Source organism: Triticum aestivum, chromosome 6A, assembly GCF_018294505.1.
Source record: "Triticum aestivum cultivar Chinese Spring chromosome 6A, IWGSC CS RefSeq v2.1, whole genome shotgun sequence".
NCBI lineage: Eukaryota > Viridiplantae > Streptophyta > Magnoliopsida > Poales > Poaceae > Triticum > Triticum aestivum.
Genome location: NC_057809.1, coordinates 68,043,931 through 68,058,616, shown reverse-complemented (window position 1 = coordinate 68,058,616; position 14,686 = coordinate 68,043,931). Strand labels below are relative to the sequence as shown.

Genomic DNA, 14,686 nt, shown 5'->3' with positions numbered 1-14,686 from the left:
AGTACACTAAAATACTACATTTAAAACATAAAGAGTTGCGAGCCAACCTGTTGTTGGATGGTTAGAGTGACTGTGGTATCCCCAGCCCACCAGGGTTCAAATCCTGGTGCTCGCATTTATTCCTGGATTTATTTCAGGATTTCCAGCGATGTGCATTCAGTGGGGGGGAGACGTTCCCGTCGATGACAAGGTGCCTACGGTGACTTCGTAAATGATATGTCGACTCAGTCTTTAGGAGGTGCTCATAGGGGTGGGGTGTGCGTGTGTGCATTCATAGGGGTGAGTGTATGCGCGTGTATATGAGCGCTTGTGTGTGTAGTAATGTTCAAAAAAACATAAAGAGTTCAATCATTAAAAGGAGAACAACAAAATTATATCTAGATACCAAAAATAAAATCACAAAACTAGAAACAACTAGATACCACACAAAAGACTAACCAGAACATAAATACACAACCAACAAGAATGAAACAGAATTAAAAGCGACAACTATCAATACTAATACTAATACTAATAAAATAATTAAAATCAGCTAGGGTAACTAGACAAACCGAAATAACCAATCACTAATACATCACAAACAATAATATAAATCAGATATTCATGTACAATACAGAGAATCAAGCAAACTGATACCAGTGGAAAGAGCTGAGGACGAGGAGTAGGGGAGGGGGCGGGGAAGCTAGGGTTTCTGGAAAGCTCGGCAGCAAACCCTTCACAGAACAAAATCCACACAAGCACTGAATCCAAACCTCAAAGAACTATATCAAATCTTCAAAGAAGATAACCAGCAAAAAAATGCCACATCTCAAAACCCTAGAATAATCGAGACCACAGAAGAGACCAGCAAGAGAGTGGAGCGACTGAAGAGCGGAGAAACTGGAGAGACAAGAGAGCAGAGGAGGGGGGATGCATGGATAAGAAAATGCGGGTTGAGCCGGCGAAGGATAAAAGGGTTTCATTGAACCGGAGCCGATAAGATAAGACATATCATCAAAAAGAAAGAGAATAAATGCAAAAGAGCAACACATCCAACACGAATCTTAGCATAGAAATGGATGACCCACAAATTAACTAACGCAACAAAAAATTCCAGGCACCTGCAATATAGCAAAACCGATATATAATTAGTACTATATGTTATGATGGCTTGAATCATATGTTATGTGAAATTCCTTAAATACACTGTCTATACCATCAAACTAGTGTAATTTCGGTAAAAACTGGCTATCTGCGGCCAAAAAAACAGCTCTTAATGAAGTTATTTACAGTTAAAATAGTATAATTGGCACTTAAACCCAATCTGCATAACAACATAGGGAAACCTCCACGTTAGTCTTTAGAGATCTCAAAGAGGAGTTGAATAACTTCTCCATTTTGGTCTTGTCAAAGCCAACATAGTTGGCACACAGATTAAAATGATATATCCATTTCTTTTAACATTTGAATTTTTAACAATTGAAGAACCGCCCGGCCTTCAGGTCTGTGCATATCTCTCTGCCTGGAAGCTTGTTTCTCGTTGACAGATTGATACCAACAACCTGAACCTGGTGAAAACTGGCGTTTCCATGTGCAACACCACCACCACCGCTCATCACTTGTCTCATGCACCCCCAAAACAATCCCTTGAAACAGCATGCATGCTCACCGCGTGCATTTCTCTCTCTCTCTAGAAGTTTATTTTGTTCGAAATTAATCTTTTAGACTATGTTGCAGTAGGTAAGACGGCCAGAGTTAGAAATGCGTCGTGTCTCGACTCGGCAATTCATGCCATCTTCGTGTTGCTCGCAAGACCCGTGCATGGAACTAACCATGAAATAAACTCACAGATGGTTGCGCCCTGGCCCTCTCCTTGAGACCTTGACTATAAATAGATGGACCAGTGAGCATCTCTAAGCCCATCCAAGACTCGCAAGCCAAACTCGCTAATCATCCACGTACGTGCTTAGCTTAAGCCCTTCCGGCGAAGTCAAGTGCAATGGCGTCGTCTAGCAAGCCCTGCGCCGCCTCCGTCCTCCTCCTGCTGCTGGCCCTCGCCGTCGCCACGGCGGCCGATGCGGCGAAAAAGAGCATCGCGTCGGAGCCCAAGTCCATCTTCTCGAGGCCGTCGGGAGCCATCTTCCCGAGGCCGGCGGCGAAGCACATCATCGCGTCGGAGCCCACCATCCCGAGGCCGTCGGCGGTGGACGTGTCGGCGACGTGCATGGGGTCGCTGCTGGAGCTGAGCCCGTGCCTGGCCTTCTTCAGGGACGCGGGCACGTCCAAGGCGCCCGCGGGGTGCTGCAAGGGCCTGGGCACCATCGTCCGAGACCAGCCCGCGTGCCTGTGCCACATCTTCAACCGCACCCTAGAGCGGGCCATCGGCGTTGACATCCCCGTCGACCGCGCGCTCGCCCTCATGGGCGACGTCTGCGGCCTCACGCTGCCGCAGGACCTCATGAGCAGCTGCGGCGACAACGGCGGCGTGCCGCCGCTGTACGTGTGCCCGGCGCCCTCGGCCTGAATCGCCTGGTATCTGTCAACCCAGGTGATCAAACCGGACGTACGATCACTATGAGCTTCGATTACGTGCGACGTAGAGCTAGGCTTCTAACTAATTCACTGTTTTCTTCTTTATATTTTGGTGCAGGAGGAGATGCGTGAGTAAAAGATGGCAACCCCTCTTCCAAGTAAGACGAAGGATGCATACGAATGCAGATCATAGATACTCCATACTAAGTGGAGTTTCGAATTAGCAACACATGAAATGGATATGATACTACTAGCTACCAGATCGATCCTGGGCACACTGTGGTTACAGAAGTATGTACTGTATCGACGCATAATGATCAATATATATAAGAAACAAAAAAGTATTATATATTTACTTGTGCTGTCATGGTTTTACCTTATGGGACAGTGCAGTTATCTATGTCTTTCAACTCAGTAAAAACTATATGCGGCTTCGTCAAGAAAAGACTAGCATCATTTTTTTTCTTTTTTGCGGCGGAAAAGTCACTTCGATCACATGCTTAACTAGGCACCTGTGCTAACATATAAGATTATCCCAAGAATGGACAATTCAATTCCCCCAAAAGGAATAGACAGTTCGATCATCACGTACCTACAAAGAGTTGCTTTAGTTTGAGTAGACGGAGCACTCACGTGGATGCTTGCCGATGCGGCGATATTACCCCTCTTCAAACACCCATGTAGAAGCATCCTACACCGTACGTGCACTATCTACACACAAAAATACAAAACCGATCAAATTTTCGCTAGAATCTTCAACCACCATGTTGGTCAAAAGACTAATCATCAACTCATCTCCAAGTGGGGAACATATCAGTGGGGACAGACCTTCAGGAAATCTAATAACCCATCCATGGTATACTTGCTCAGAATATACTTGATATACTAAAGTTGACCACCATGAGAATCTTTCAACCTTGCAAAAAATTGCAAAGAACTCATGATATTCTAAAATAACAAAAAGTTGCACATTGCACATAATATACTTGCTCAACATCAATGATAAGCAACGACCTTAACTACTAAAAATAACCATGCATCTGAATAAATCAATAGCATAATACTTGATAAACTTCACAGAAAAGCACACATAGAGTGGAAACATAAGCAAAAGGGGATACAAACACTAGACGTGGTCAAAGGAACTTGACCACCACGAGAATCTTTCAACCTCAGACTACCATCAATATGAAGATCACCACCAAGCAAACTAAGTAATGAAATCGCGATAACAAAGATCATAGTCATCAATCAACTTCTTCCACCTACGACCATGAGACTTAGACCTGCGATCCACATTAGTAAACTTTACTTCATAACTGACTTGCAATCTTTCCCCTCATCTTCAAAAGCAGTAAAATTCCGACCAGCAAATAGAATCAAGAATTTACTACTAGGAAAAATCTTATACACAGAATTTTAGCAGTAGCGCGGGTCAAAGAAGCACGCTGGTGCTAAGTAGCAGTAGCGCGCCTGTGCAAACCGCGCTGCAGATAAAGTTTTACCAGTAGCGCGTCTTGTTCTAAACACGTTACTACTAAAATTCCCACGGCTTGGCCGATAGGCTACACATAGTAGTAGCGACCTCTATCGAACCGCGCTACCGCTACTTTCTTTGTAGCAGCGCGTTTTAATCTAAACTCGCTACTGCTAAAGGATATAAAATTAAATGGAAAGCAAATAGAAAGGTAAATGAAAATGAAAGAAATAGAATAAGGTGAAAGGAAAAAAAATAAAATGTGAAAAAAACTAAATGAAAAAGGGGAAAAAGAGAAAGGAGTAGCAGTAGCGTGTATCCCAGAACGCGCTGTAGCTAATGTAGCATTAGCGCGTTTTCTGGAACGCGCTACTGCTACTTCTGACTTAACCACGGGGTTCGTCCTTCCCCACGGCCACTTCCCCCAAATCCAGCTCTCCACTCTCGCCGCCGCTGTCGCCCGTCGGCCGCCGCGCGCTCTCCGCACACCCTCTACGCCGCCCCCGACCCCAGATTCAACGCCGCCCCCGACCCCGACATCGACGCCGCCATCCGCCGCGCGCCCGAGCTCCGACCCCGACCTCGACGCCGCCTGCCCCTTTCTCGTCGCAGGCACCCGAGGTGAGCACGCCTGCTCCTCCCTCTCCCCTACATCTGCCTAGGGTTTCTTTATATTTTAGTTGCATCAAATTAGTTAGGGTTCATGTAAGGGTGGAAATGAATCGGATGTGGATGCGGCTCAAATGAGTTAGGGTTCATGTAAGGGTGGAAACGAATCAAATTTCTAAGATGAATCATAAAACGAGTAAAATTTGACCACTTATTTCACTTTATAGTTGGATAATTGGAATATCCGCTACCACTTTCCACCCCTAGCTTCATCAAATTAGATGGTAATTAGGGCAGTAGTTCCTAGGTACTAATTACTTAGTAAGAACTAGGTACTAATTAGGTACTAGTTTATTTTTATTTATAGTAAGTTTATGTTTAATAAGAACTAGTTCAATTAATAGAACTAGTTAGTAAGAACTTGTTGCTAATTTTTTAGTTAAAGCAATTTTCCCGCATCGACGTGGACGATGCCTATCCCGCATCCTCGTCGTCGAGTCGGCGGAGGACGACACCTGCTTGACCAGATGGGCCATGTCCGGGACTGGGCTTCGCCGGGGTGATACTGGGAGGCGCTACCTACCGGGGGCGCAGGTTGGTGAGGAGCCAGCCTGTCGTTGACCCGAACCTTCTTTGGTGGCGGTCGCGTGGGCCAGTGATGGTCCAGAGGCTCGAGGACCCCGCGGAGGTGGTGCGTCACCGTGTCAGTGAGGAGGACGCGCACGTCCGTCGCTACTTGTTTGCGTTGGAGCACAGGTTCTCCAATACCTGGCAGGTTCTCCAGGGATCTCACTGGAGCCATGATCCCGTGATGGTTCCTTCTCTGTGGGTGTCCACCGCCCGCGCCGATACCCATTGTGTGCTAGGGTTTTAGTTGTATTAGTGATGTTATATGTATGACACTATTCGGGATGTATTAGTGATAATATTCGACGATGTACAGACGCATGAGATGATTTACTTTTGCTTATTGAATGCATGCTAATTTGAGTCCTATAAGATATTTTGAAATATATATCTTGTGTTGCTCAAATAGGATATGTGCTTGCCCAAGTGGCCGGTCATGTTTGCAGGTTACACCTCCGAGTGGCCTATGTTTTGCCGAAGTGTTGATTCATTTCCGTTCCAGCAAATTTCAGGCGCTCGATATGTCCTATTTTAGCAAAGGTGATGCCATATTTTTCCGTGAATTTTGGCATGACTTGTGCCAGAATATGTAGGAAATATCGAGTGCCCCGGATTTGTGTGTTGAGTATCCTGGTAGTTGTCTTCGATCGGTTTTCAATTAATGTTTTAACTATGAACATAGGAAATGTCTGACGACGACGAAAAGGATTTTGGTATTTGCAAATACTGCGAAGACGAGCGCGGCCTGTGCGACGGAATCTTCCTAGATGATGATAGGCGCTTCAGCATCAAGCTGGACGAGAACTTCGAAGTGGACACAGTAAGTCACAACGACAAGTCTTTTTTCGTAATTAAGCATGACATTTGCTTCATTTGCTTCAACTTATAATTTAAGCATGACATTAAGCATGACAAGTCTTTTTTACTATTCTACTAGCGTATCCCCTGCCATGCAAGAGTTTTTGTATTGGATAAGATAGATTTCAGTCGTACTATGGAGGAAAAGAAAGTTTACTTGAAGACCGAGCATGGTTATATTTTCCACGCAAAATTATACAATTCAGACGGCTACACCTATTTTGGATGCAAAACATGGCGAGCACTATGCAAGACTTATGCATTTGAGCCTGATATGGTTATCACCTTTGATATTCGTCCGGAAGATGATATTGAAGGTAATACCGACATCTGGGTCGATGTGCAGACGCCTCCAGTTATACCATTATGTAAGTTTCTCAACCATATTTATGTCTTTGATATTGTTTATTCAAAAATAGTTGACAACTAATTTGTATTGTCAGCTTATTTCGGTGCAAGCAAACATGTCCAGCGCTTGGTAGACAGGACTTACTACTGTCCCGAGGCTGAACTAAACTGCGAGGAGCTAAGTCATTATGTTTCATGGCTTGAGGATCTTGATACTGTCAAGACAAATTTTCTTCCTGCACTTAGAAATGTTAGTACTATAAACATGCGACCAATAGTGTTCGTAATGAACTACGGTCACATCTATTTAGGAAGGATGGTAAGATTTTTACTATTTGTCCTCAGTGCATCTTTTCCATACATTATTTTTGAAGCTAAACTTCATTGCTAAGTATGTTACCATACGATGTTCTTCAAAAGGGACTCCTGATGAATGTTGTGCCTTATGGGATCGAGACTAAAGGTACCATGAGTATTATTAGCTTACGGCCAAGATATCCCACAGATTACTTTAATGCATTCAAGATTAGCGACGGATGCTTAATAGTGCAAGACTGGACCAAATGTGTGATGGAGAAGCGCAGAGAAGTAGTAGGGGGCAGCAAACAGATGCGCTACCCACGATTAGGAGACAGGTTCATCTACATGCTCCAACTTGATCAAGGAGGAGAGCTACACATGTTTTATGTTATTTTACCTAAGAGAGAGCAGCAGGAGTGATTAGCTACCTAGAAATGAGTTTGAGGATGATGATGTGCTACACTATTACTATGATGATAAAATAGCTAGTGTTGGTGATAATGACTATGATGATTATTATTAGCTAGTGTTAGTGGTGATTAAATAAATATTGTTGGTGGTAATGACTATGATGATGATTAAATAGCTTGTGCTGGCGGATTAGATTCAAGTGGAGCCAACATGTGGTGCACATCGAAAGTACTACTAGTCCAAACTAGATCAAGTTTGGATTAGTAGTATACTTTTGACATGCACCGTACATATTGCCTCCACTTGAACCTAATCCACCTTCATTGGAGACACTGTTATGGACATAATGATGTAAACCTCATAACTAGTATTGTACCAATATTTGTACGATGGTGCATAAATACACTAAAAATAAAAAAATAAACAAAGAATACTAGTAGCGATGGAGAGAAAACACGCTGCCAGTAGTTACATTAGCAGTAGAGTGGGAGTGAACAAACGCTGCAGCTATTTGTCCTAGCAGTAGCGCGTGCGGGCACGCATTACTGCTAAGCAATAGTTGTAGCGCCTTATTAGTAGCGCGCCTACCCGCGCTACTGCTAGGGTTTTCCCTATTAGTGATTGTTGCCTACAATAGCATGGGGCATACTGCAAAAAAATTCCAAATAGAAAATAAGCAAAAATATATACACTATATAATAACAAAAGAGCAAGTCATTGGTAAAATAATAGATAAGCAAACACCAAATAGCAAGAGTAAAAAAAGTTAAATCACAAGAGCAAAACATGCTAACCTAAGTAAGCTAACCTAAGTAATAGCTGACCAACAGGAGGGGAGAGAGTAGCTTTTACAAAACTAGCAATAAAATTAAATCTAGGATGATAACAGCTAGAACCTAACAACAAGCATATAACCTGATACATACACACGACTTAGACAATACTTACACAACAGGGATGTATCTGGTGCACCGAGGCAATTGGTGCTACCGGTGCACCGGTCTCCCGTTGCACATTAAATAATGTTCAAAAAGATCAGAAAAATATTAGTGCATTGACACAAAAATCAAAGTATGTTATCAAAAAATTCAAATCAAAATTTGAAACATTGCGCAAGATACAAAAATGACAAATTTGACATTGAATAGTACATAACACAAGTTGGGCTTCAGTTTTGGACCATTAGCACATTGATGTCAAATTTGTCTTTTTGTATGTCGCGCAATGTTTTGAATTCTACTCACAAGATACATTGATATTGTCTTGATGCACTAAATTTTTTTCCAGATTTTTCAAACATTTTTGAATGTGCAACGGGGTCCGGTGCACCAGTAGCACCAATTGCTCCGGTGCACCAGATACGTTCCCCTTGCACAACTAATGAAAAACAAAGAACAAGGACTATTAACTATAAAGATAAATAATCAATCATAAAAGAACTAGAAATGAAAATTTAAATGAAGGAGAAAGAAAACACTGATACGTCCATTTTGCATCATGCTTTTATATCGATATTTATTGCATTATGGGCTGTTGTTTCACTTTATGTCACAATACTTATGGCTATTCTTTCTTATTTTACAATATTTACATGAAGAGGAAGAATGTCGGCAGCTGGAATTCTGGGCTGGAAAAGGAGCCAATATTAGAGACCTATTCTGGGCAACTCCAAAAGTCCTGAAACTCCACGGAACATCTTAAAATAAATAAAGAAAAATCCTCGCCAAAGATGAAGGCCAGGGGGCCCACACCCTGCTCACGAGGGTGGGGGCGCGCCCCCTACTAGGGCACGCCCCCCTACCTCGTGGGCCCCCTGGTGGCTCTCCGACGCCCATCTTCTCCTATATGAAGTCTTTTGATGAGAAAAAAACCAGAAGGAACCTTTCGGGACGAGACTCCACCGCCACGAGGCGGAACCTTGTCGGAACCAATCTAGAGCTCCGGCAGAGCTGTTCTGCCGGGGATACTTCCCTCCGAGAGGGGGAAATCATCACCATCATCATCACCAACGCTCCTCTCATCGGGAGAGGGCAATCTCCATCAACATCTTCATGAACACCATCTCATCTCCAAACCCTAGTTCATCTCTTGTATCCAATTCTTGTCTCAAAGTCCGGGATTGGTGCTAGTAGGTTGCTAGTAGTGCTGATTACTCCTTGTAGTTGATGCTAATTGGTTTATTTGGTGGAAGATCATATGTTCAGATCCTATATGCATATTATTACCCCTCTGATTATGAACATGAATATGCTTTGTGAGTAATTACGTTTGTTCCTAAGGACAAGGGAGAAGTCTTGCTATTAGTAGTCATGTGAATTTGGTATTCGTTTGATATTTTGATAAGGTGTATGTTGTCTAGCCTCTAGTGGTGTTATGTGAACGTCGACTACATAACACTTCACCATTATTTGGGCCTAGAGGAAGGCATTGGGAAGTAATAAGTATATGATGGGTTGCTAGAGTGACAGAAGCTTAAACCCTAGTTTATGCGTTGTTTCGTACGGGGCTGATTTGGATCCATATGTTTCATGCTATGGTTAGGTTTACCTTAATACTTTTGTTGTAGTTGCGGATGCTTGCAATAGAGGATAATCATAAGTGGGATGCCTGTTCAAGTAAGAACACCACCCAAGCACCGGTCCACCCACATATCAAATTATCAAAGTATCGAACGCGAATCATATGAACGTGATGAAAACTAGCTTGACGATATTCCCATGTGTCCTCGGGAGCGGTTTTCCTATTATAAGAGTTTGTTCCGGCTTGTCCTTTGCTACAAAAAGGATTGGGCCACCTTGCTGCACTTTATTTACTTTTGTTACTTGTTGCTCGTTACAATTTATCTTATCACAAAACTATATGTTACCACTTATTTCAGTACTTGCAGAGAATACCTTGCTGAAAACCGCTTATCATTTCCTTTTGCTCCTCGTTGGGTTCGACACTCTTACTTATCGAAAGGACTACGATAGATCCCCTATACTTGTGGGTCATCAAGACTCTTTTCTGGCGCCGTTGCCGGGGAGTGTAGCGCCTTTGGTAGGTGGAATTTGGTAAGGAAAAATTTATATAGTGTGCTGAAATTTACTGTCACTTATTACTATGGAAAGTAATTCTCTGAGGGGCTTGTTCGGGGTTTCTTCACCCCGTCCAGTAGAGCAAAGAGTTGCTCCTAAACCTACTGAACCTATTGAAAATTAAACTCCTTTTGAATTTCCTTCGGGTATGATGGAAAAACTGCTAGCTAACCCTTTTACAGGAGATGGAACAAAGCATCATGATGAGCACTTAATATATGTGGATGAACTTTGTGGATTATTTAAGCTTGGAGGTACACCCGATGATGTTGCTAAGAAGAAGATCTTCCGTTCATCTTTGAAGGGAGACGCATTAATATGGTATAGGCTATGTGATGATATGAGATCATGGAACTATAAAAGATTGAAGTTGGAATTTCATCAAAAGTATTACCCTATGCATCTTTTTCATCGTGATCGCAATTATATATATAATTTCTGGCCTCGCGAAGGAGAAAGCATCGCTCAAGCTTGGGGGGGGGCTTAAATCAATGTTATATTCATGCCCCAATCACGAGCTCTCAAGAGAAATGATTATTCAAAATTTATATGCTCGGCTTTCTGATAACAATCGCACCATGCTCGATACTTCTTATGTTGGCTATTTTATGATGAAGACTATTGAATTCAGATGGAATTTATTGGATAGAATTAAACGCAACTCTGAAGATTGGGACCTTGACGAAGGTAAGGAGTCAGGTATGACACCTAAGTTTGATTGAGTTAAATCTTTTATGGACACCGATATTTTCCGTAAGTTTAGCACTAAATATGGACTTGACTCTGAGATAGTAGCTTCTTTATGTGAATCTTTTGCTACTTATGTTGATCTCCCTAAGGAGAAGTGGTTTAAATATCATCCTCCCATAGAAGTAAAAGTAGTTGCACCTATTAAACTTGAAGAAAAGACTGTCACTTATAATAATCCTATTGTTCCTACTTCTTATGTTGAGAAACCACCTTTCCATGTTAGAATAAAGGATCATGCTAAAGCTTCAATTGTTGTTCGTAAAAGCCATATTAGAACTTATACACCCCCTGAGCAAGTTAAAGTAGAACCTAATATTGCTATTGTTAAAGATCTCTTGTCTGATAATATTGATGGGCATGTTATTCAGTTCAAAGGTGAAACTGCTAGAATTGCTAAGCCCTGTGATAAAGATAAACATAGACCTGTAGTAGGCCTGCCTGTTATTTCTGTTAAAATAGGAGATCATTGTTATCATGGCTTATGTGATATGGGTGTGAGTGCAAGTGTTATACCGCATACTTTATACAAAGAAATTAAGAATGAAATTGCACATGCTGAGTTAGAAGGTATTGATGTCACAATTAAACTTGCCAATAGAGATACTATTTCACCAATTGGAATTGTTAGAGATGTTGAAGTCTTGTGTGTGAAAACTAAATATCCTGCTGATTTTCTTGTTCTTACTTCTCCGCAAGATAGCTTTTGTCCCATTATATTTGGTAGACCCTTCTTGAACACTGTTAATGCTAGGATAGATTGCGAAAAGAATGTTGTTACTATTGGCTTGGATGATATGGTTCATGAGTTTAATTTCTCTAAATTTAGTAAACAACATCGTGAGGAAGAATTACCTAGTAAGGATGAGATTATTGATCTTGCTTCTATTGTCGTACCTCCTAGTGATCCTTTAGAACACTATTTGCTAGACCATGAAAATGATATGTTCATGAATGAGAGAAGGGAAATAGATGAAATTCTTTAAATAGGAACCTATTCGGCAACACAATTTGCCTGTTGAAATTTTAGGGGATCCTCCTCCACCCAAGGGTGATCCCATGTTTGAGCTTAAACATTTGCCTGATAATCTTAAGTATGCTTATCTTGATGAAAAGAAGATATATCCTGTTATTATTAGTGCTAACCTTTCAGGGCATGAAAAGAAAGATTATTGAAAACTCTGGAAAAGCATCGTGCTGCTATTGGATATACTCTTGATGATCTTAAGGGCATTAGTCCCACTCTATGTCAACATAAAATAAATTTGGAAGAAGATGCCAAACCAGTTCGTGATCCTCAACGACGTCTGAATCCTAAAATGAAAGAAGTGGTAAGAAAAGAAATATTCAAGCTTCTGGAGGCAGGTATAATTTATCCCGTTGCTGATAGTCAGTGGGTAAGTCCTGTCCATTGTGTCCCTAAGAAGGGAGATATTACTGTTGTTCCTAATGATAAAGATGAATTGATTCCACAAAGAATTATCACAGGTTATAGGATGGTAATTGATTTCCACAAATTAAATAAAGCTACTAAGAAAGATCATTACCCCTTACCTTTTATTGATAAAATGCTAGAAAGATTGTGCAAACGTACACACTATTGCTTTCTAGATGGTTATTCTGGTTTCTCTCAAATACCTGTGTCGGCTAGAGATCAACCAAAGACTACTTTTACATGCCCTTTTGGTACTTTTGCTTATAGACATATGCCTTTTGGTTTATGTAATGCACCTGCTACCTTTCAAAGATGCATGATGGCTATATTCTCTGACTTCTGTGAAAAGATTGGTGAGGTTTTCATGGACGATTTTTCCGTTTATGGTTCCTCTTTTGATGATTGCTTGAGCAATCTTGATCGAGTTTTGCAGAGATGTGAAGAAACTAATCTTGTCTTGAATTGGGAAAAGTGCCACTTTATGGTTAATGAAGGTATTGTCTTGGGGCACAAAGTTTCTGAAAGAGGTATTGAAGTTGATAAAGCCAAGGTTGATGCTATTGAAAAGATGCCATGTCCCAAGGACATCAAAGGTATAAGAAGTTTCCTTGGTCACGCCGGATTTTACAGGAGGTTCATTAAGGACTTCTCAAAAATTTCTTGGCCTCTGACTAATTTATTGCAAAAAGATATACCATTTGTCTTTGATGATGATTGTGTAGAAGCATTTGAAACACTTAAGAAAGCTTTAGTCTATGCACATGTTGTTCAGCCACCTGATTGGAATTTACCCTTTGAAATTATGTGTGATGCTAGTGATTATGCTGTAGGTGTTGTTCTAGGGCAAAGAGTTGATAAGTAATTAAATGTTATTCATTATGCTACTAAGACTCTAGATAATGCTCAAAGAAATTATGCTACTATTGAAAAAGAGCTTTTAGCAGTTGTATTTGCTTGTGATAAGTTCAGACCTTATACTGTTGATTCTAAAGTAACTATTCACACTGATCATGCTGCTATTAAATACCTTATGGAAAAGAAAGATGTTAAACCTAGACTTATTAGATGGGTTCTCTTGCTACAAGAATTCGATTTGCATATTGTTGATAGAAAGGGAGCTGAGAACCCCGTTGCAGACAACTTGTCTAGGTTAGAGAATGTTCTTGATGACCCACTGCCTATTAATGATAGCTTTCCTGATGAACAATTAAATGTTATAAGTACTTCTCGTAGTACTCCATGGTATGCTGATTATGCTAATTATATTGTTGCTAAGTTTATACCGCCTAGCTTCACATACCAGCAAAATCAAAAGTTTTTCTATGACTTGAGGCATTACTTTTGGGATGACCCACATCTTTATAAAGAAGGAGTAGATGGTGTTATTAGACGTTGTGTACCTGAGCATGAACAGGAACAGATCCTACGCAAGTGTCACTCCGAGGCTTATGGAGGACACCACGCTGGAGATAGAACTGCACATAAGGTATTGCAATCTGGTTTTTATTGGCCTACTCTCTTCAAGGATGCCCGTAAGTTTGTCTTGTCTTGTGATGAATGTCAAAGAATTGGTAATATTAGTAGACGTCAAGAAATGCCTATGAATTATTCTCTTGTTATTGAACCGTTTGATGTTTGGGGCTTTGATTATATGGGACCTTTTCCTGCCTCTAATGGATATACTCATATTTTAGTTGTTGTTGATTACGTTACTAAGTGGGTAGAAGCTATTCCAACTAGTAGTGTTGATCATAACACTTCTATTAAAATGCTTAAGGAAGTTATTTTCCCGATGTTTGGAGTCCCTAGATATTTAATGACTGATGGTGGTTCACACTTTATTCATGGTGCTTTCCGTAAAATGCTTGCTAAATATGATGTTGATCATAGAATTGCATCTCCTTATCACCCACAGTCTAGTGGTCAAGTAGAGTTGAGCAATAGAGAGCTCAAATTAATTTTGCAAAAGACTGTTAACAGGTCTAGAAAGAATTGGTCTAAGAAACTTGATGATGCATTATGGGCTTATAGAACTGCATATAAAAATCCTATGGGTATGTCTCGATATAAAATGGTTTATGGAAAAGCATGTCACTTACCTCTCGAACTAGAACATAAGGCGTATTGGGCTATTAAAGAGCTCAACTATGATTTTAAACTTGCCGGTGAGAAGAGGTTATTTGATATTAGCTCACTTGATGAATGGAGAACCCAAGCTTATGAAAATGCCAAGTTGTTTAAAGAAAAAGTTAAAAGATGGCATGACAAAAGGATACAAAAGCTTGA

At 41.0% G+C, this 14,686-nt stretch overlaps 1 protein-coding gene across 2 annotated transcripts; it reads left to right on the top strand.

Moving 5' to 3' along the window:
• Window positions 1-1,887: 1,887 nt before the first annotated feature.
• On the top strand, window positions 1,888-2,866 carry LOC123130303 (non-specific lipid-transfer protein C6-like). 2 transcript variants are annotated; one of them, XM_044550228.1, is made up of 2 exons: window positions 1,888-2,527; window positions 2,630-2,866. In XM_044550228.1, exon 1 carries the CDS (start codon window positions 1,979-1,981, stop codon window positions 2,501-2,503), a length of 525 nt encoding a protein of 174 aa, XP_044406163.1. In that variant the 5' UTR covers window positions 1,888-1,978; the 3' UTR covers window positions 2,504-2,527; window positions 2,630-2,866. The 2 variants fall into 2 exon arrangements, with proteins under 2 accessions (XP_044406163.1, XP_044406164.1); XM_044550229.1 differs by having other exon boundaries at window positions 1,888-2,542.
• The last annotated feature ends 11,820 nt before the right edge of the window (window positions 2,867-14,686 follow it).